The 23,295-nt window shown below is 44.1% G+C and overlaps 1 protein-coding gene across 2 annotated transcripts in view; it reads left to right on the forward strand.

Moving 5' to 3' along the window:
* TRIT1 (tRNA isopentenyltransferase 1) overlaps window positions 1-15,050 on the forward strand; it is a 62,573-nt gene extending 47,523 nt beyond the window's left edge. Inside the window, exons 5-11 of one of the 2 annotated variants that reach the window (XM_066269539.1) lie at window positions 3,089-3,231; window positions 5,415-5,526; window positions 5,907-6,019; window positions 6,272-6,349; window positions 9,234-9,343; window positions 9,495-9,612; window positions 11,862-15,050. In XM_066269539.1, coding sequence (XP_066125636.1) covers window positions 3,089-3,231; window positions 5,415-5,526; window positions 5,907-6,019; window positions 6,272-6,349; window positions 9,234-9,343; window positions 9,495-9,612; window positions 11,862-12,031 — 844 coding nt within the window. In that variant the 3' untranslated portion in view covers window positions 12,032-15,050. The remainder of the gene's footprint in view (window positions 1-3,088; window positions 3,232-5,414; window positions 5,527-5,906; window positions 6,020-6,271; window positions 6,350-9,233; window positions 9,344-9,494; window positions 9,613-11,861) is intronic. The other variant, XM_066269540.1, reaches the window with a different exon arrangement.
* The last annotated feature ends 8,245 nt before the right edge of the window (window positions 15,051-23,295 follow it).

Consider the following 23,295-nt stretch of genomic DNA (forward strand, 5'->3'; position numbering starts at 1 on the left):
TTCAGTGTGCCTGGGTGATGGGCAAGAGGTTTGGTGATAGTTAGTGGAGACTGATGTATCTTACAGCTTAGAAGGTTAGGAGGCCCTGAATTACTGCCTAAGTCCAACTCCCTCAGTAAATAATTGCACCCTACTTAGTTGTTATCTTTTAAAATGCATAATACAATATGGTTTTTTCCTAGGATCTGTGTAATCTTGCTTCATTTTCTATTTGATCTTTGCTTGTATAACAGTTTTCATATAAATTTTTCTGGCATGCAGTCGGTTTACATTGTGATTTGGGTTTCATAATTGATTGTGCAATATAGAGTTCTACCCTAGCAGCTTTCCCAGTGGGAGGTAGGTTCATAAGCTGCCTCATATAGATCAGCTCACGTTTACACATGGAGATTTTCTTGAAGGGAAGAGAAAAGTGGTGAATGAACTAATAAGGTCATGTTTTCTTAGGTTTTAATATTGCAGCCTCATGTGCTAAATGTATTTTTCTGTGTTGGGAGTAGTACTATATCTGGCAGACTATAGGATCTAACGAAGTAACTACTATATTCATGTTATACAGATTAAATATTGTAGCAACATCTGGTATTGATAGAGATTATGAAGTGTTGAATCAAGTGAATGTTCTAGATCATATTACCAAATTCTTATTTCATTATTGCCTCCCACCCCACCCAGAAACCTTTTTAGAAATATTTTTCCACCTGACCAAGTGGTTGCACAGTGAATAGAGCATCAGCCTGGGACACAGAGGAACCAGGTTTGAAACCCTGAGGTCCCTGGCTTGAACACAGTCTCATTGGCTGGAGTGCAGGCTCACCAGCTTGAGCACAGGGTCGCTGGCTTGAGCATGATATCATAGACATGACCTCATGGTCACTGGCTTGAGCCCAAAGGTCACTGGCTCAGCTGGAGTTCCCCCCATCCCCACCCCATCAAGGCACATATGAGAAAGCAATCAATGAACAACTAAGGTGCTACAACAAAGAATTTAGGCTTTTCATCTCTCTCCCTTCCTGCCTGTCTCTGTCTCTGTTTTGTTTTTCTGGGTCTTTTTGCCTCCTTGAGGGCAGTATTGCCCTGGTGATAATGCCTATTTTGGATAAATGAAGTTTATACTTTCCAGTATCCAAACATTTTATTCAGACTTTTTTTTTTTTTTTTTTTTTTGCATTCCTCTGAAGCTGGAAATGGGGAGAGACAGTCAGACAGACTCCCGCATGCGCCTGACCGGGATCCACCTGGCATGCCACCAGGGGCAACGCTCTGCCCACCAGGGGGCGATGCTCTGCCCCTCCGGGACATCGCTCTGCCGCGACCAGAGCCACTCTAGCGCCTGGGGCAGAGGCCAAGGAGCCATCCCCAGCGCCCGGGCCATCCCTGCTCCAATGGAGCCTTGGCTGCGGGAGGGGAAGAGAGAGACAGAGAGGAAGGAGGGGGGGTGGAGAAGCAAATGGGCGCTTCTCCTATGTGCCCTGGCCGGGAATCGAACCCGGGTCCCCCGCACGCCAGGCCGACGCTCTACTGCTGAGCCAACCGGCCAGGGCCCAGACATTTTATTTTATTTTATTTTATTTTATTATTATTATTTTTTTTCTGAAGCTGGAAACAGGGAGAGATAGTCAGACAGACTCCCGCATGCGCCCAACTGGGATCCACCCGGCACGCCCACCAGGGGGCAACGCTCTGCCCACCAGGGGGCTATGCTCTGCCCCTCCAGGGTGTTGCTCTGTTGCGACCAGAGCCACTCTAGCGCCTGGGGTAGAGGCCAAGGAGCCATCCCCAGCGCCCGAGCCATCTTTGCTCCAATGGAGCCTCGGCTGCGGGAGGGGAAGAGAGACAGAGAGGAAGGAGAGGGGGAGGGGTGGAGAAGCAGATGGGCGCTTCTCCTGTGTGCCCTGGCCGGGAATCGAACCTGGGACTTCTGCACGCCAGGCCGATGCTCTACCACTGAGCCAACTGGCCAGGGCCTCAAGTAGTCCTTCCTTTTCATCTCTCTTCATTGTCTACTTCTAAACTAGTAATGAGTTGAGAATTGAGAATTGTGTCTTTGTAAGAGTCAATCCGTTCTAAGCAAGAGATCTAGAGTCTCTCTTTTAGAGAAAATTGGAGGACTCTTCATCTTTCTTTTAGTTTGAGCCTGTATTCTAACTTCTATAAAGTAAGGTAACTATCACTATACATTTTTTCCTCATAGGTCCTCTTTGCATGACTAATGATACGGAATGAGAGGGGTCTCTAGTCTTGTGTTAGAGTTTCAGGAAGTAGAATTGGGTCAGGAAGGGAAAGATCACTTTCAAGCTGATAAGTTGTAATCACCCAGAGTGGTAGAGTATAGATTTGGGAGTTAAATTACCTGGTGCTGTATAACATAATAGATACCGACAGAGTGAATGGTGGCTTAAGAGTATGTGAATTCTTTCTTCAGTGATCTTTGTGCTAGCAGAGTACAGAATTAGTCAGAATTTTAGATATATTTAAAAAGAAAGTTGATGAGCTGGCTATACAACATACTTTTGTACTGTGGGAAAGGAATTCCAGCGAGACTAGACTTGTTGGCTTGTAACAAAGTGTCCCAAACAAGTTCTTTTACTGCTTACCTGAAATAAGTTCCATTCTATGTGTGTAGAAGAAGCCTGTTGTTCTGAACCTGTTGAACTGATTTCAGAAAAAAACTGATATTTATTTAAGAAATTTTTTATTGATTGATTTGAGAGAGAGAGAAAGAGAAACATCAATTTGTTCCACTTATTTATGCATTCATTGGTTGATTCTTATATGTGCTCTGACCAGGAATCAAACGTGCAACCTTGGTGTATCAGGTGGATGCTCTAACCAATTGAGCTACCCAGCCAGGACCAATTGGTGTGTGTTTAGAGGAATATTATTATTTCTTACTTTATTTAAAGGTTTTTTTAGGACCCTTTTCTGAGTAGGTATAGAATTGCAGTAACCTGGACTTTCATGCCTTCAGGGGCTTATGCTGTAAAAATGAGAATAAGATGTTTTATAATAAAAATAGCCTCTCCTTGAGAATGAATATTTCCTAATAGTTTTTATAGGTGTACCTCTCTCCTCCCAAATTACTTAGGAGCTTGCAAGTGTTTGATGAAACAGGAATCTCTCATAGTGAATTTCTTCATCGTCAACATGCAGAGGAAGGTGGTGGTCCCCTTGGAGGCCCTCTGAAGTTCCCTAACCCTTGCATCCTCTGGCTTCATGCTGACCAGAAAGGTAAAAGTTCATTTGAGATAGATCTTATGGTATTGCATACTATATATAAAATGCTTGAATTCATGAGTGGCTCGTAATAAACACTGAACAAGTATTAGCTATTAATTTTACTTTCATTATCATTATTTATTGTCCTAGTAAGGCACAGTGCCATTCCCCTAAGTGTCTATCTGGAAAGGGAGTAAAGGCAGCCCTGGCACTAGGATAAGATACCAAGGGTGGGATAAGATGTGACGGGTGGGATGGAAAAAGAAGGCTATCCAGGAAAGACACAAAGGAGAAAGCTCAGAGAAGGAAGGCTCCTGTGGAAGAGGTTGACGCATCAAGTATTCTCCACGGTACTTGGATTTCAGAGATGGACAGAGACAATGCCTGCTCTTAATAAGCTCCCCGTCTGGTGAGGCAACAAATAATGAGGCAGTGCTACATTGTGATACACGTGGGGCTAGAAAGTGCTGTGGGGCCACAGAGAAGGGAGGAGGAGCATTCTCTGTGGGGGAGTGAGGGACCACTTTCTAGAGGTAACCGTGAGCTAGGTCTGGAAAGATGAGTTTATTATGAGAATAGGCAGTGTAGTGTAGTTGCTTTTTTAAAAAATCTTTCCAGGCCTGACCTGTGGTAGCGCAGTGGATAAAGCATCAACCTGGAATGCTGAGGTTGCTGGTTCAAAACCCTGGGCTTGCCTGGTCAAGGCACATATGGGAGTTGATGCTTCCTGCTCCTACTCCCTCTTCTCACTGTCTCTCTCTCCTCTCTAAAAAATGAATAAAATCTTAAAAAAAAAGATAAAAAAATCTTTTCATTGATAGAGAAGGGGGGGGATGAGAGAGAGGGAGAGAGAAGCATCAACTCGTTCCACTTTGTTCCATTTAGCTGTGCACTCATGGTTACTTCTCATATGTGCCCTGATAGAGGATCAAACCTACAACCTCAGCATGCAGGGACAACACTCTCTCCACTGTGCAGCCTGGCTAAGGTAATATAGCATAGCTTTTAAGAGCGCAGTCTCTGGCCCAGACTGACTGGGATGCAGATTCTGGCTCCATCATCTTCTAGCTATGTGAGTTTTAAGGCAAGGTAGTTTACCTTTCTGTGCCCTGAATTGCTCTCCTGTAAAATGGAGATAATGTTAGTACATCTCTCTCAGCTTCATTGAGGATTAGTTGAGTAATAGTACAAAACACTTAGAATGTGCCTGACACATCTAGAGTCTTCAGTAAATGGAAACTTTTTAGGACGATAGTGACAATAGTTTAGTATCATTGTAGGCCAAGAAATAGCAGTGGCAGAGATATAGAAAATCATGACTGTGAAATGGTGCAATTTTGTTATTAATTTTAGTTATACATTTATAGGAAAAGGTAATGTTTAATTTTTCTACTGATTTGAGAGAAAGAAGAAAGGGGAGAAAGAGAGGAAGAAAGAGAAAGAGAAGTGTAAACTTTGCTCGACTTAGTTGTTCCACTTAGTTGTGCACTCATTTGTTGCTTCTTGTAAGTGCCCTGACTGGAGATCAAACCCATGACCTCAGCATGGGACAATGCTTGATCCACTGAGCCACCTGGCCAGGGCAGTAATGTTTTAATAATGAAATTTTTATAAATTAAAACATGTCCTACAGTTCAGCATAAAAGAACAGCATCTGATTTATAATAAAGCTGTGTTTGACCACTGCATCTGAATGATTATGACCTCTTTGTTCCTTTGTCTGGTGCACTAGTTCAAGACATACCTAGGGAGGGTTTTGAACTAAAGTTCCTGGTTCCTAATCAGGGTGTCATCTGAAAGTTCTTAAATGTAAAATAATACAAAGTTAGGGTAACAAATACGATGGAGAAAAAGTGAGAAAGATAAACCAGGGGGCTCTCTGCTGCCTCTGAAATAAGCAGTGGATATATGCTCCATATGGGAATAAAATACTTGTCCTCCCTAAAGGCTGCAATTGTATGTATGCTTTCCTCTTTATATTTTAAGAATACATGTGTTTCATTCTGGCTGTTTTTATTGGAGTTGCAGAGTCATAAGTGTGACTAAATATAATACGAGTTATTATATTATCTTTGGACTCTGAACCCTTTCTTCCATTTGAACGAATTCTCTTTGTGCAGCCTGTCCATTCATCATGTAAGTATATAGCACACACCTACAGCAGGCTTGCTGGTGATGGGCTAATTTGATTCAAGTTCTAGATGAGCGCTTGGATAAGAGGGTGGATGACATGCTTGCTGCTGGGCTCTTGGATGAACTAAGGGATTTTCACAGACGCTATAATCAGAAGAAAGTGGCAGAAAATAGGTGAGGACTTAACTTATTACTTTAACCTACTCTCTCTATCACTTGCTTATGGTCAAAAGACCATGAACACAATACTGGCTTTGGATTTCCTTGTTTATTAGCCTTTGTCCTTGGCATTGGTATACCTTGTTGGAGGGAGGTTTGGTATACTTGTTACAGTTGTAGTTTTCTAATCTGTCAAGCATTCCCAGGAGTTAATTTTCAAGGGAAGTACCTGGCAGTTTGTGGGGGTGGTGGAGGAAGGAGTTCAGAGAGGCAGTAAGTGCTAAAGATCTCAATTTCCTCATCTAAGGGATGAAGTGGCTCAGCTAGATCCTCTCCAAGCTCCCTGCTAGCTCTCAGATGTAAGGGCTCATCTGCTGATGCTCTCCTGTTCCCAGCCAGGACTATCAACATGGTATCTTCCAATCAATTGGCTTCAAGGAATTTCACGAGTTCCTGATCACTGAGGGAAAATGTACACCAGAGACTAGCAACCAGCTCCTAAAGAAAGGTGTGAATTTCTCCATTTAACCTAGCCTTGGACACACATCCTTGGGTGACAGAGTTTCCTGCTGGTGTGGTCTGAGAAAGCTGAGGCTAGAAGAGTCCCAAATGGCCTGCAGCTCAGAATTGAGATTTTTTCTATCAAGCATCCACCAGTGTACTGCTGTGGCTAGTTTTCTCTACTGCTGGGCTGGTTGGGCCTGCCTTTTGGCTGGGGTGAAAAGTGCTTAGAGGTTATTATATATACTTTGTTTTTCAGGAATTGAGGCTCTGAAACAAGTGACTAAGAGATATGCCCGGAAGCAAAACCGATGGGTTAAAAACCGTTTTTTGAACAGTAAGTCTATGTTTTTCCTTATCCTCAGGGTCTGTTTTCAATAGAATATAGGTGTCCTCAGCCCACCCAGAAAATGGACCTGGTCTAAAATTGGAAACCTGACCTGGGTGGGTGTCTGTTGCATAAATGATTGTTGCATAAATATTTTCTTGTGATGGCTCAGAAAGCAAATCTTCCCACTGAGGAGTCTGCCTTATGCTTTGAAAATGTGTGTGCTGGCAACAAATAGGTAAGAGCAAAATAGCAACTTCTTAGCAGAGTTGGTGCTCAGTATTAATTTTAGCTTCTAATTTTGAAAAGCAATCAAATTTCTGGAGGTATGCTTTCCTAATTAAAATGGTTCTTGAGCCACATGAGCAGTGTAAAAAGACAAAACTTTTACCAGTAGCACTTTTTTTTTTTTTTTTTTTTTTTTGTATTTTTCCGAAGCTGGAAACGGGGAGAGACAGTCAGACAGACTCCCGCATGCGCCTGACTGGGATCCACCCGGCACGCCCACCAGGGGGCGATGCTCTGCCCATCCGGGGCATCGCTCTGTCGCCTGGGGCAAAGGCCAAGGAGCCATCCCCAGCGCCCGGGTCATCTCTGCTCCAATGGAGCCTCGGCTGCGGGAGGGGAAGAGAAGATAGAGACAGAAAGGAAGGAGAAGGGAGGGGTGGAGAAGCAGATGGGTGCTTCTCCTGTGTGCCCTGGCCGGGAATCGAACCCGGGACTTCTGCACGCCAGGCCGATGCTCTACCACTGAGCCAACTGGCCAGGGCCACCAGTAGCACTTTTGTGTTCAAATATGTGGTGCTTCAAACTTCTTCAACTTTGGCCCTGGCGGTTTGCTGAGTGGATAGAGCGTTGGCCCAATATACAGACATCCCAGATTTGATCCCCGGTCAGGGCACACAGCAAAAGCAATCATCTGCTTCTCTTCCTCTGCCTCTCCCTCTTCTCTCACGCTTCCCTTCTTCCAACCAGTAGGTTGATTTGTTCGAGCATCGGCCCCAGGTGCTGAGGATAGCTCGGTTGATTTCCGAGTATTGACCGACTCCAGACATGGGCCATTGGGGCGCATGCGGGAGTCTGTCTATCTCCCCTCCTCTCAGTTAAAAAAACCCCACAAAACTGCAACTTTTAGTTGAATAGCACTTTTAAGGAAAATCTCAGTCATTGATCCTTGGCATTAAGTTTGGTGCTGTACGTAAATTATTGAGCCTTAAAGGTAGGTGTTATTCTTTTCTTTTTGCAGATGTGGAAATGGAGGCATAGACAGGTTAAATAACTTGCCAAAAAACCCGTAGCCAATAAGAGCTAGACTATTGAGTGGCGGGCCTGACTCTGCTTTCCATTGGTTTTAATTCCTATAGCTATAATTACGGCTAGACAGCATTAGTATTGGCCTTGGGTAAGAAACTGTGCTTATTAAGAGATTAAGCATAAGTGAATCCCAGTTTTATCTTGTGACACTTTAAAATATGCTTCTCAATCATCCATTTACCTTTGACTTCTGCTTTTAGTTACAGATTAGGACAGCTGAGGCCCTCCCCTCTCTCAGTGCTTCTGAACATGAACACCTTGACTCATGTTGTTGACTACCGATGGAAGTCTCTCCGGCTCTCACTTTCTGACAGAGCTCTCCTTTGTCCTTCTGGTGCCAAAAGGCTCTTTACACTTTCTTCTACTTATCCTGCTTTCTCTGCATGTCCTCATAGAAGAAGTCTGAGTCAGCTGAAATGAAGTTCACTCTGAATTTCTAATGCAGCTTCTCTTCTCCCCAGGGCTACAATTAGTCTGTAACAAAAGATGTTTTTTGTAATGATTTGGAACTTCCTCCTGTGGTAGAGCCACAATAACTCCCCCATCTCCGAGTCAGGAGGGGCTGATGGCACAGTGCATCATACGCCCATTCCTCATTCATGCGTGTGCCGGCCCAGTCCTGGTGCTGGTGTGAAAGGCACAGCTGCCCTGCAAATCAGGAGCTGTGTGTGATTGGCCAGGGTTGGCCTGCTGGGATATGGTTCTGGCAGGAAGCCAGAGGGACTTCCCCACCCCAGCTTGGCTTTGGACTCAAGCCAGGAATAGCAGCTGGGAGCCGAGAACTTGTTGAAAGGTGCTTAGACAGGGCACAGAAGCCCAACAAAGGACTTAGAGGGGAAAGGAAAATATAGAGTGGCCTGGAAACAGGTGCAGAGCTTAGCCAAGGCCAGGTGTGCTGTGGATGCAGCCTGCGCCCTCCCAGTCTCACCTTTCCATGTGGTGGCAGGTGCAGCCCAGTCCACTTTAAGAAGAATCTTATTTGTGGTTGGCACAATCAAAAGGCTAGCACCTGCCAGCCGTTGGCATCCTGAAGACTTTGATGTTTTTGTCCATGGGGCAATGCTCTTTGTCTTTAGGCAACTCACTTAACCTAGCTGTGGAAGGCAATTTAGTATGTCCACAGACTGGGGAAGCTACCAGCAGAGACTAAACATGGTTGGCTCATTGGATGAAATGCCAATAGCTGTACTTTTGGCTACCTCCAGTCTAATTTCCACTTAGAAGTACTTCAAGCTATTAGTTTATTCCCTCCTATGGTGTGCTGTCTTTATATTGTAGCCCAAACAGTGGTCATTAGAGCTGTTACTCTATGTTGTGTTCATGACTGATTTGGAAGATCCTACACTCGAGACTCTGGATTATATAGCTAGACTTGTTGGCTACAGACCAGTCAACCTTCTAAGTCGTTCTTGGATTGTATGTTGCTCTCTGGTTTGTTTTTCTGGTTAGAATGAATGGCATGGTCAGAATGTTAATTGCTTTGGCCTCCATGTTTCCCTTGAGGGTTTTGAAGTCCTGGCAGCAGAATAGATTAGGTCTTGGAGGCTGACCTCTCACAACTTTTATTTCTCATTATTAGGACCTGGTCCCAGTGTCCCCCCAGTATATGGCTTAGAAGTATCTGATGTGTCGAAATGGGAGGAGTCTGTTCTTGAACCTGCTCTTGAAATTGTGCGAAGTTTTGTTCAGGTGATTATTAATCATGGTACTGTCTATTGTCTGGTTTTCAGACAGCTTTTCCTGATCATGGGACAATCCTACTCTCCTCAGTATCAGAGAATGATATCCATGTCTCTTTGAATTGAATGCTTCTCCCCCCATCCTCCCCTTTTTCTGGCAGGGCCATAAGCCTGCTGCTGCTCCAGTGAAGATGCCATGCAATGAAACTGAGAACAAGAGAAGTTATCACATATGTGACCTCTGTGATCGAATCATCATTGGGGACCGTGAATGGACAGGTAGAGTCTGGGGAAGGGCACAGAGAAATCTCATGGGTGGGTCACACTGACTCATGAAATGTTAGGTCTTTGCTAGGTTGAATGTTGGCGTCTGCTTATTTATAAAGGGGGGGCCAGACTCCCCTGAGAGCCTGTACTCAAATTTCATGGGTGCCTTCCCGAATAGGACAGTTAGCTCTGTATTCTGAATTTCAGAGGAAGATCATATGCTCTTTAGCTTCAGCTGGAGGAGATATTTTTATACTGAAAGGTCTACAATTTAATTTCCAGAACTTTTTTGACTCTTGTGATCTGCCTTATTATAGGAGTTCCTTCACTTGTCACGTTTAGACTTTAGTGGGGTGAGTTGGATTGTAAGGGAAGCCAGGCAGCTCACCCAAGAGACCATAGAAGCACAAACAGCCAGGAGGGAGCAGGCAGTGCAGTTGCTCTTCCTGCATACATTCTTCAGAAGTGGTGTCTCCTCAGTAATATTTAAGGTGATATGTTGAAATGGTGGTGGTTGCTAAAACTGATGAAAAGTGTTGTTTCACTTAACAGTCAACTAGCAAAGTGTGAAAGCAAGGCTGTCAGTCATGTATAAAGAAGGTAGTTACAGATAATAACTTCTTTATAAGATACTTCTGACCAATCAAGGTTTGTCCGGCACGAAGTTCTGTCCCTGTTTTAGAGGCTGGATCTGCCTCTGCCACAGTCACACTGTGCTCCCTCTGGATTTCTGTAGTCGCCCGGTCAAAGCCCAAAAGGCCTTAGTCTCCAGGCCTTGAATTTACATTGCATTTAGAGACTTGTTTAAGACTCATTTGTTTTATGCATAGTCGGGCTACCTAGTGCCTGGAATCCTTCTGTTCAGGGCACTGCTTGACATGGGATTCTCTTAGAAGTAGATTTTTCTCTCCACACCAACCAGTAGAATGATTAGTTCTGTTAACTGGTAACTCTGGCAAAATGAACTCCATTGTCAGAGACTGGGGACGGCTGTGATTGCCCAAGCAGCAGCAGAAGCCTCGATTGTCGTTGGTTTATAATGATGAAAGGGGAAGAGAGAGAGAGTGTCTGATTGTTTTTTCTAAAGGAAACTTAGTGGTTCGATTTCTCCAGTGTGCTTCAGGGATAGCCTTAGAGAAGCAACATTTGTGAGCCTTTGTGAGCTTAGCTTGTCTAAGCCCTTCTATAGTGCCATCTGTCAAGTCCTTGCTCCTATCTCCTGCTGCCATGGAGAGCCAGTCTAGAAACGCTTTTTTTTTTTTTTTTTTTTTTTTTTTTTGCCTTAGGCTCTAATTGGAGAACAAAGCTGACTTTTTCTTTCAAGTAAACTCTTCTTTGACCTCCCATACTTATTTGTGCTTCTAAATCCTTAAAAATTATGATTTAAATATGTAGAAAACAGAATTTAATCTAGTTGTCTATTTTGGGACGTCTTCCCAAGTAATTTCCTTGAAAAAGAACAGGACAGTGAAAAGGAGCTTGTGTGAGGTAGGCAGAGGGTGGGAATTGTCTTTGGAGTGAGAGGTCAGAAATTGATATCAGGCAACAGGAGCTTCACTGCTACTGTGGACCCTCCAAAGGGATCTCAGAAAAGAATGTTTCTTGTTTCTCGTTATCTGCCCAGAGCATTGTGTGTTTGGATAATGTAAGCCTTGTGGGTTAGTCATTCAAATGGCTTATCTGACCCAGGCAGAGAGATGGGGGGGGGGCAATTTATGTGTGCAGGAAGAAGTGGGGAGGCATCTCTGGGTGCCGCAGGCCCATGGCAGGACCAGTAAGTGTCCTGCAATACAGACAAGGATTTGGATTTGTAACTTTTTATAGTGTGAGTTGAAATGTATCTGTAACAGGAAGCCCCATACTGACAAGTTGAATTGGTAGTCCTGGTTCTGGAAAATTGGAGCTATAGATGAGCTGAGAAACTCATCTGCTGTGTGGCCTTGGAGAGAATGTAAGACCTTTGTGAACTTCAGTTTCCTCCTGTGTAAAATGAGCCAAATAGTACTGTCTGCAAGATTATTGGGAGGATTAGTGCTGTAAAGTGCCCAGCAGGGTACACTTGCTCTGGCAGCTTGCTGTAGTTTGCTTGCTAGCTGGCCATATGACTTATTCTTCCTGTAAAATTGTTAAACAGCTATACCAATATATGTGCTGATCCTGTTATGTTAAAGAGAAAGGTTGCATAGTTTTATGTGCTTCTAGGATTAATTGTTGAAAATTCTAATGAGTTTTTGTTGTTGTTGTTGTTGTTGTTATTTCAGCACATATAAAATCCAAATCCCACTTGCACCAACTGAAGAAAAGAAGAAGATTGGACTCGAATGCCATCACCACTCTGGAAAGTCAGAGCTTTTCCCCAGACCGTGTCAAAGAGCTTAAAGAGAGTGGATCCTCAGGCCAGAATGATGAAGAGCTGAAATCTAGTGTTTAAGAGACATGTCCGGTGGCCTTTGCGGAGGTGGCGGGGATCCAGTTCCAGCGGGAGGGTTATGTCTGCCCCAGTCTGGGCGGAGGAGTGCTGTGCAGAATGCTCCCACCATTTTCTTTCACTCAGTGGGATGTCTCCAAAGTGTCACTTTCTCTGTCATGGAAACAGCAGGTCTTTTTCTTTCTTTTTTTTTTTTCATTTTTCCGAAGCTGGAAACAGGGAGGCAGTCAGACAGACTCCCGCATGCGCCTGACCGGGATCCACCTGGCACGCCCACCAGGGGGCGATGCCCTGCCCATCTGGGGCATCGCTCCGTCGCGACCAGAGCCACTCTAGCACCTGAGGCAGAGGCCACAGAGCCATCCTCAGCGCCTGGGCCAACTTTGCTCCAATGGAGCTTTGGCTGCGGGAGGGGAAGAGAGAGACAGAGAGGAAGGAGAGGGGGAGGGGTGGAGAAGCAGATGGGTGCTTCTCCTGTGTGCCCTGGCCGGGAATCGAACCCGGGACTTCCACACGCCAGGCCGACGCTCCACCGCTGAGCCAACCGGCCAGGGCGAAACAGCAGGTCTTGACAGGTCTTGTGTGGCTGATGTGTCTGGCAAAGATGAGTTCAGGAAGGAATTTTTTTCTTTCAACCTTCTAGGTTCTATTTTTGAAAGAGGTACAAATTGTCCTTTTTTACACTTGAGGATCTTTTTGGTAATGAATACCAGGATTCACTATATCCCTTTAAAGAGAAGTTTTATGTCCCTGACTTTGGCTAAAAATATCTATAATTTCAAGACATATTATAGATGACTGAATTATTGTGAGCCTGACATATCAGAGAGTTCTGGATTTGTGTGAGTGGCAAGAAAGGACTGGCCCCAATGAGATGATTAAGTGAACCAAACTAGTTCTTGGAATTCCATAGAGAAGGAGAGTCCAATCAAGGTGGCTGTGACATTGGATTTGACAAACTAGACTTTGACATTTGTTGATGTCCTCGTGTGTGATAGTTACTATCACTATTGTCTTTCTATAGAGTTATCTATATTTTTAATGAGAAGTAAAGAAAAAGTTTGCAAGAGCCTCTTTAGTCTTTAAAAAGATATGTATGCTCAAGTCTAGTTTGTACACAGTATGCTTTGTTATCAGCAGATGGCTTTTTCTCACATTTGACATTCTTTATATGATCATGCTGTTTGTTCATTTATTTAGCAAATGTTTATTGGAAGACATCTGGAGAAGGTCTTTTATTAGAGACTTAAGTTATCTCCCGTTGATGCTCTCTTTCTGGAATGACTTGACCTGCAAACAGTGTTAAGTATATGTATGCGTATAGCATGACCAGGCAGTGGCACAGTGGATAGAGCATCGGACTGGGATGCAGAGGACCCAGGTTCGAGACCCGAGGTCGCCAGCTTGAGCGCGGGCTCATCTGGTTTGAGCAAGGGGTTACTCGGTCTGCTGAAGGCCCACTATCAAGGCACATATGAGAAAGCAATCAATGAACAACTAAGGTGTCGCAACGAAAAACTGATGATTGATGCTTCTCATCTCTCTTTGTTCCTGTCTGTCTGTCCCTATCTATCCCTCTCTCTGACTCTCTCTCTGTCTCTGTAAAAAATAATAATAAAAAAAGACAGACTTGCATTCACTTAAAAAAAGTATATATATGCATATAATAGAGTTAAGCAGTTTTAAGTTTATAATTCAGCAGTATTAATTACATTCTCAATGTTGTGCAATTATCAGTGCTATTTGCAAAACTTTTTCATCACCCCCAACAGAAACTCTGTACCCATTAAGCAATAACTCCCCTCTCAAGCAATATTCTATTTGTTCAGAGTCTACAGTATGAGAGGCCCTGAACTAGGCAAGAGGGAATACAGAGATAAAGGAGATGTGGCTCTTGCTTGCAGGGAGCTTATAAATATCGTATATATACACAGACACCCAGCCTAGGTAAGAGAATATCAGAGGCCATAAGAGCTGTGTAGAATTTCACTTTGGAGGGGAGGGGAAGGGATCTTGGAAGGAGCATTTCTGCTGGACCTTGAAAAGCAGTTCTTGGTAAATGTATTGTAATGGGTAAAGGGAAAGACTGTCATACTTGACTGACCTTTTAAACAGTGCTGCATTCCATAGCCTTGCTCTCTCTTTTATCCCTAACATTTTTTAAAAGTTTTATTTTTTTACCAGATTTATTTACATAGTTCAGAAATCAGGATGATATAAAAAGATTTATTGAGAAATTTTGCTCCCACCTCCATGTCCTCTCTCCTCCCCTATATAGATAATCACTTGCTAGTTTTTATGTGTCCCAAGTTTTTAAGCGAAACCAAATACAGATATTTATTTATTTATTTCCTTGCCCAAAAGAATATAGCACATACTGTCTTCAACTGTCACCTTACCTATTGGCAGTACCTGGGTATGCATGAATTTTTCCTGCCATCTCTGTCAGGTCTCCTGTTTTTGTGCCTGACCATCACCCTAGGGTCCCCCGTATACTCACCTTCATATACTGATTGCAAGGGTTTAAGCCTAAACCAGCCCCTGAGGAATTCTCAAACTGTGGCCAGCCCATTCATTCATCCAGCAAATATTTTAGAGCACATTATGTGCTGTGAGCTATGCTAGACTCTGGGAATACAATGGTGATCACAGAAGTTCACATTGATCAAATAATTACAGAATCATAGCTGTGATAAGGGCTGCAAAGAAAGGACGCTGTAAGAGCAGGTAATGTGAGGCTCTGCCTTGCCTTGTGTGGGAGTGTGTGTGTGTGTTTGGGGAGGTGTGTTGAGGCACCTCACGTGGCACAGCATGATGCTGGGGCAAGAGTCGGGCTGGGACACAGGTTTCAGTGACCTGGAGAGCTGGCTTTCTCAGCTTGACTTCAGTGGCTTCTCTTCCCCCTCTCTCCCCAGCCTATAGGATGTCCTTGGCCCCTTGAGTTTTTATTGAGCTTTATAACTGATTTGAATCTCAAAAATAAATATTTTTCTGGTCAAAGAATAAATTAGCATTGTATCTACCCAGTGTTGTTCTTTTTTTTTTTTTTTAAAGACTTTATTCATTTTAGAGAAGAGAGAGAGAAGGGGGGAAGGAGCAGGAAGTATCAACTCCCACATGTGCCCCGACCGTGCATGCCTAGGGCTTCAAACCGGGGACCCCAGCGCTCCAGGGTCAACGCTCCATCCACTGCGCCACCACAGGTCAGGCCCCAGTGTTGTTCTTTACAATTAAGCATGGTATAATTTTCCCAGTCCGTGTATTATCTACTTCAGGAGCTAACGGGGTGAAAAGCCACACCTTCCCACTGGAAGTGGGGAATGAAACTTCCTGTGAGTCAGGCAGGACCAACACTTTATATACATTATCTTCTCACAGAGCCCTGGGAGGGAGATGCTTTTCTATTCCTGTTGCCCAGTGGGGGAAACAGGCTTGCAGAGGGTACAGCTGGTAATGGCGAGGCTGGTACTGAGGTACAGCTGGCAGACTCTAGAGCTCAGGCTGTTAAGCACTGTGTTAAGCTGGCTGTTTTCAGGGAGGAAACTTAGTCTTTCTGAAATGCTCTTCACTCGAGTTGCTAAAGGTGTTTTAAAGCTTTTTAAAAGTTTCAGTGGATAAGCAGGAAAAACTAGTTTTAATAATTCTACCTCGGAAAGCCTTTAATCCTTCCATCTGAAATACCTGGGGCAGCAGCTTCCCAGTGAACTCACCGCTGTCTCTCTGACTGCCATTGTCAACCCTTTTCATCTCCTGGCACACAAACTAATCACTAAAATTCTGCACACCCAAATATACATTTTTTGTCAGTCTGACAAAAAATAGTAGGTATAATATTGATTCATTCACAGTGGGTGGCTATTGTGCTGGCTGTTGTCATTTTTTAATTTGATAGTCTAAGGGAAAAGAGGTCAGTGCCCCTGACCAAATAGTCAGGTATTGCATGTTTTAAAAATTCTTGCGGAACATCAGTTGAAAATCACTGCTCCTGGCATTGGAAATCAGGACTTTATTGAAAGAAAAAAACGAAGTGTGCCTAATCCTAATGCTAAGGAAGCACCGTCAGAGATGAAGGCACTGTGGTTGTGCCCAGTGCCTCTGTTCTTCCGCAAGATGGAACTTCTTCCCCAGCAGTTGAGAGCCTGAGAAGTCTGCGTGGTCCCCTGGCCTGAGGCACTGCCCTGGGGTAAGTTTTCCCTTCTCTGCCTGTTGTCCTCTGAATGACTTTGTTGCTCAGTATGGAGGAGGAAAGTATTTCTTTCTAGTGATTGTCATAAATATAGAGCTTGAAAGGAGCCCTATCTTGTGCACATGGGAGACTGAGGCCCAAAATACGAATGTTCCTCAGTCAGAGCAAGTTACAGCAAAGCCAGGACAAACCTCTCATTCAACAACTAAATCTCATAGCAGTCTCATTTGAGAGTGGGGAAGGACAGAGAGACTGCCGTGGGCTGTTTGTTCAGCCTGGAGTGTGGACGAGGAATGCCCTCTCTTACCGTCCGTCTGGCCGTAGCTAATCCCCGGATGAGGCCGTGTGCCCAGAGTCTGCAGCAGTAGCAGGACCGTCTGAATGGCTTTGGTAATTAATTCCACATTCAGCAAGCGATTAGGCCCATCTAAAATCTCTTTTCCCAGTTTTATTGAGATGTAATTGACATAATAAAATAAAAACCTTGACTATGCTTTGAACACTTCTTACTGTTCAGAAAATATTCTAAGGTTAGGAAATACTTTGAAAAGAAAGCGGGATTCTTAGTCTTTAAAATATTTTGCTTGATTTTTAGAGCTAAACAAGAGAACAGTTGATCTATAGGCACACGGTTTGATCCTTTGTAACTCTTAGTAATTATTTATGTTCTTAGCCTCAGTTCCACATTCTACAAAGAGGATTTTTCAGCTTAAAACAAAACAGTACATTAAAAGCAGCACTCACTAGAAAGCAAGCTCTTAAAAATGTAGGAACCTGCCTGTATATTCCCAGCATTTAGAAATAAAAAAATATTGGTTGAATTAATTGCATGCCAGCATAAAAGTTAAGCGGTCTCTCCATAAGTGATCTGTTTTAATTATTAAGTAGCCTTTAACCAGACGTAGACATCTTGGGACAGAAGCCACAGGAAGGAATTTCTTTATTTGATTATCACATTCTTGGGAGGTTAAGGCATTTTCTTTTAAAAAAAAAAGGTTAATTGAACATTTGTAAAGCTTTTCTGAATACGCACAAAGGAAGTTACATGGTTTTATTTAGGTAAAAAGCTAAGCTGCTGTAACGGACTCAACAATACAGCAGTTTAAAGAACAAAAGTTTGTTTCTCACATAACAAATTCTGAGGGGAGTTAGCATTTCTGTGAAGTGAGCAGTCTGGGTCAGTGGGGCAGCTTTGCTCCAAGCGGTCACTCAGGGACACAGGTCCCTTATATCATGTTGCTCTCTAGTCTTGCGCAGGGGCATTGTCATCACCTGCATGGTTGAAGCTGGGCCATCACTGGTTCTAGCCAGTGGGAAGGGGCCAAAGCATGGAGGAGGTGCACCTGATGCCTTATGGGCAGGCCCTGCAGCCGTGCAGGAACGTCTGCTATCTTTCCATTGGCAAGAATGTGGTCAAATGGCCACAGCTACCTGCAAAAGAGCCTGAGAAATGTAGTCTAGCCATGTGCCAAGAAAGAATGGGAGAACAGATTTTGGTGGGCAACTTGCAGTCTCCACTAAATTAGTAACATGGAAAGAGCACCGAATTCCAGGCTGGTCTGACTAATTAGCTCTGAAAGCTTGCTAGGGGCAAGTCTCTCCATTTCCCCATCTGTGAGATCAGTGAGTTGTATGACCTGACCTCTGAAATATTTCAGAAAGTAAAGCTTGACAAAATCTTGGCTGGTAAGCTTTTAAGACGAGAATTTTAAAAGCATATGGAACGTGAGACTGAAGGAGAATTAGGGCCAATGCTAACACTAGAGAGGGTGGGGAGGCCAGATAGGCGCTGGTGTCATGGCATTGTGGAATCACTGAACAAAGGGCTGTAACTGCCTGCCACCAGACTTCTTTTTATGTGGGAAAAAAACTATTTGTACTTGCAGCTGAACACTTTAATATACTATCTGCTTGACCTTGGGAAAAGTGCTCAGGCAGCCTGAGTTTCCTCATATATAAAATGGAGTTACTATCTCCATTTTGGGGGGACATTGTAAGGGTTAAATGAAGACATCCTTTTGAAAACAGCATAGTGTTTGGCACTGCAGTGCCGAGTAAATCATAGCTATAAATTAGAGTTGCCTTGTTGGGGGAAAATGATTAATGCTACTAAAGTGTTGGTTTATGGTATGGTGCCAGTTCCCAAAGTTATCAGGACAAGCTCAGACTAGTTTGTCCGTCCACAGCACTAATGGCCAAAAACGATGCCTCAGACTTTATCTGCCACCCAACTAAGTTTCAGCTATTTGTTATTATTTTAATGTATATGCGTTTTTCATGGGATTAGGTTGGTTGCTTCAACTGTTTTCTTCACCTGAAATGCCCTTTACCCTATTCTTCACCTGGTAAACTCCTGCTCATCTTTCAAGGCCCCCAAGTCTGATGTCCTCTCTTTAGACAAGTCTTGGCTCCTCTAGAGAGTGTTGGTTTCTCCTTCTTATGTGTTCCCATAGCAGTTTATATATAATATTAGCAAGTCCGCATAGATACTACGTGCCAATCATGTTCTAAGTACTTTACACATAACTCATTTAGTTCTCAACAGTCCAATGAGGTGATATTGTTGTTATTGGCTCTATTTTTTATTTTATTTTTGCAGAGAGAGAAACACACACACACACACACATACAGGAAGGGAGAGAGATGGGAAGAGGGAGAGATGAGAAGCATCAATTTGTAGTTGCATCACTTTATTTATTCACTAATTGCTCCTTATATGTGCCTTGACCTGGTGGCTCAAGCCAAGCCTTGAGATCAACCTTGGGATCATGTTGATCCTGCACCCAAGCCAGCAACCTGCACTCAAGCTACAAGCCAATGACCTCAGAGTTTCAAACCTGAAACTTCAGTATCCCAGGTCAACGCTCTATCCACTGCACCACCACCAGTCAGGCAGTAAAAAAAGATTTCTGAAGAAACTCTTTCACTAAGATGTTTATGTTAAGGCTCATGATCACAAATGAAACAAGCCAAACCCTAACTAACTTAAGCAAAAAGGTGAATGTATGATAGGGATACAGTATTGGCAATGGTGGGATTCAGCCGATTCACACCAGTTTGGTAGAACTGATACCTAATCTTTTGTTGAGTTTGGTGAACTGGTTGTTAAAATGGCACTTGTAATCAGGGTTTGCCCTAAGGTGGGCACCTGGGCAACTACCCAATGTGGAAATCACAAAGTTATATCCCTTACTGTTATTTTTTGTTAGATTTTATTCTTCTGAAGTGAGAAGCAGGCAGGCAGAGAGACAGACTCCTGCATGCGCCCGACCGGGATCCACCCAGCATGCCCACTAGGGAGCGATGCTCTGCCCATCTGGGGTGTTGCTCCTTTGCAACTGGAGCCATTCTAGCACCTGAGGCATAGGCCATGGAGCCATCCTCAGTGCCCGGGCCAACTTTTGCTTCAGTGGAGCCTTGGCTGTGGGAGGGGAAGAGAGAGATAGAAAGGCGAAGGATGCCCTGGCCGGTTGGCTCAGCGGTAGAGCGTCGGCCTAGCGTGCGGAGGACCCGGGTTCGATTCCCGGCCAGGGCACACAGGAGAAGCGCCCATTTGCTTCTCCACCCCTCCGCCGTGCTTTCCTCTCTGTCTCTCTCTTCCCCTCCCGCAGCCAAGGCTCCATTGGAGCAAAGATGGCCCGGGCGCTGGGGTTGGCTCCTTGGCCTCGGCCCCAGGCGCTAGAGTGGCTCTGGTGGCAACATGGCGACGCCCAGGATGGGCAGAGCATCGCCCCCTGGTGGGCAGAGCGTCGCCCCATGGTGGGCGTGCCGGGTGGATCCCGGTCGGGCGCATGCGGGAGTCTGTCTGACTGTCTCTCCCTGTTTCCAGCTTCAGAAAACAAACAAACAAACAAACAAACAAACAAACAAAAAAAAGGCGAAGGAGAAGGGTGGAGAAGCAGATGGGCACTTCTTCTATGTACCCTGGCCAGGAATCGAACCTGGGACTTCCACATGCCAGGCCGATGCTCTACCACTGAGCCAACTGGCCAGGGCCTCCCTTACGGTTTTTTAATGTTCGTCTGCACAACAGTGTATTCTAAGCGCCCATACTAATGTTCATTCCGTCTATAGGTGAAAAAAATTTAATGAAACTATGCTTGTATATTGATTCATTTCATAAAACTCATCATACCTTTGATGAAATACTACATTTTAATTCCCTCACGTTTGTTACTTCAGTAAACAAACGTAATGTAAAGAGGAAAAGTGCTAAACAACCAGGGGGTAACAAGCTGTCATTGGAAATAAATAATAAATAGTTTTATTGTTTTTTTTGTCAGGTATTTAATATTTATTCATTGATATTTTAAAATTCTTTCTTATAACAGAATCTAGTTTTGTATACCTCTAAGTATTAAATAAATGAAATACACTACCTTTCGATGTATCATTTTTTATAGTTAAAACAGTCATTAGGGCAGAGAATCGGTTGTTAAATTATTTGAATCCCACCACTGCTCCCTCTCTGCCTTCTCTCAAACACTTTCTCTAGAAGGGAGACAGGGCTGCCAATAGCACCAATTTTCACCTCTTAGAGCTTTTACATCTGAGAGGTTGTGCTGATACTTTCTCTGATTCTAAGTTCAAAAGTGCTAGGACATCTCAAACCTGTTAGAATGGCTTCTGCCTATCAAGAAACCATGAAATAGCGCCTGACCTGTGGTGGCGCAGTAGATAAAGCATCGACCTGGAAATGCTGAGGTCGGCGGTTCGAAACCCTGGGCTAGCCTGGTCAAGGCACATATGGGAGTTGATGCTTCCAGCTCCTCCCCCCCTTCTCTCTCTCTGTTTCTCTCTCTCCCTCTCTCTCTCCTCTCTAAAAAAATGAATAAATTAATTAAAAAAAAGAAGTCACAACACGCAACAAAAAACTAATGATTGATGCTTCTCATCTGTCTCCATTCCTGTCTGTCTGTTCATCCCTGTCTATCCCTCTTTTTTTTGTAAAGAAAAAAAAGAAACCATGAAATAGCCTGACCTGTGGTGGCGCAATGGATAAAGCGTCGACCTGGGAATGGTGAGGTCACCAGTTCAAAACCCAGGGCTTGCCTGGTCAAGACACATATAGGAGTTGATGCTTCATGCTCCTCCCCCTTCTCTCTGTCTCTCTCCCTTGTTCTCTCTCCTCTCTAAAAATGAATAAATAAAAATCTAGAAAACAAACAAACTGCCTGACTAGGTGGTGGCACAGTGGATAGAGCGTCAGACTGGGATGTCGAGGACCCAGGTTTGAGACCTCGAGGTCCCCAGCTTAAGCATGGGCTCATCTGGTTTGAGCAAAAAGCTCACCAGCTTGGACCCAAGGTCGCTGGCTCGAGCAAGGGGTTACTCAGTCTGCTGAAGGCCCGCGGTCAAGGCACATATGAGAAAGCAATCATATGTGCAACTAAGGTGTCGCAATACGCAATGAGAAACTGATGATTGACTGCTTCTCATCTCTCCATTCCTGTCTGTCTGTCCCTGTCTATCCCTCTCTCTGACTCTCTCTCTATCTCTGTAAAAAAATAAAAAACAAAAAACAAACCATGAAATAAATGTTGATTAGGATGCAGAATAATTGGAATGCTTGTGCATTCCAATGTAAAATGGTACAGCCACTGTGGAAAACAGTATGGAGTGTCCTCAAAAGATTAAAATAGAACTGCCTTATGATCCAGTAATTTCACTTCTAGGAATAGCCAAGAGAACTAAAAGGGTCTTAGAGACATTTTTGTACACCCATGTTCACAGCAATATTCACAGTAGCCAAAAGGTAGAAATAACCAGGTGTCCTTTAACAGATGAGTGGGTAAATAAAATGTGGCTGTACAGCCTGACCAGTTGGTGGCGCAGTGGATAGAGCGTTGGACCGGGATGCCGAGGACCCAGGTTCAAGACCCCGAGGTCACCAGCTTGAGCGCAGGCTCATCTGGTTTGAGCAAAAGCTCACCAGCTTGGACTCAAGGTCTCTGGCTCGAGCAAGGGGTTACTCGGTCTGCTGAAGGCCCGCGGTCAAGGCACATATGAGAAAGCAATCAATGAACAACTAGGGTGTTGCAATGAAAAACTGATGATTGATGCTTCTCATCTCTCTCCATTGCTGTCTATCCCTCTCTCTGACTATCTCTCTGTCTCCGTAAAAAATAAAATAAAAAATGTGGTCGTACATACAGTGCAGTATTATTCAGCCTTGAGAAGAAAGGAAATTGACACATCCTATAACTTGAATGAACCTTGAGGATATGCTAAATAAACCAGTCAAAAAAGAACAAATACTATATAATTCCACTTTTTTTTTTTTTTTTCTGAAGCTGGAAACGGGGAGAGACAGCCAGACAGACTCCCGCATGCGCCCGACCGGGATCCACCCGGCACACCCACCAGGGGCGACACTCTGCCCACCAGAGGGCGATGCTCTGCCCCTCTGGGGCGTCACTCTGCTGCAACCAGAGCCACTCTAGCGTCTGGGGCAGAGGCCAAGGAGCCATCCCCAGCGCCCGGGCCATCTTTGCTCCAATGGATCCTTGGCTGTGGGAGGGGAAGAGAGAGACAGAGAGGAAGGAGGGGGTGGGGGTGGAGAAGCAAATGGGCGCTTCTCCTATGTGCCCTGGCCGGGAATTGAACCCGGGTCCCCCGCACGCCAGGCCGACGCTCTACCGTTGAGCCAGGGCAATTCCACTTTTTTTAAGTTGCCAAATGCATGTTTGTGGTTGTTCAGTGGGTAGAGCATCAACCTAGAACACTGAGGTCACTGATTTAAAACCCCACACTCGCCCAGTCAAGGCCCGTTCAAGAAGCAATCACCATCTAAAGTAAAGCAATTACGAGTTGATGATTTTCATTCTCCTCTCTCCTCTGTTTTTCTAAAAGTCAATCAATATTTATATCAATATTTTATATATACATAATGGTGTATATATATATTTTAAAATTTTTATTTTTTTACAGAGACAGAGAGAGAGAGGGATAGATAGGGACAGACAGGAATGGAGAGAGATGAGAAGCATCAATCATTAGTTTTTCATTGAGACACCTTAGTTGTTCATTGATTGCTTTCTCATATATGCCTTGACTGTGGGGCTCCAGCTGACTGAGTAAC

The sequence above is a fragment of the Saccopteryx bilineata genome, chromosome 3, assembly GCF_036850765.1.
Source record: "Saccopteryx bilineata isolate mSacBil1 chromosome 3, mSacBil1_pri_phased_curated, whole genome shotgun sequence".
NCBI lineage: Eukaryota > Metazoa > Chordata > Mammalia > Chiroptera > Emballonuridae > Saccopteryx > Saccopteryx bilineata.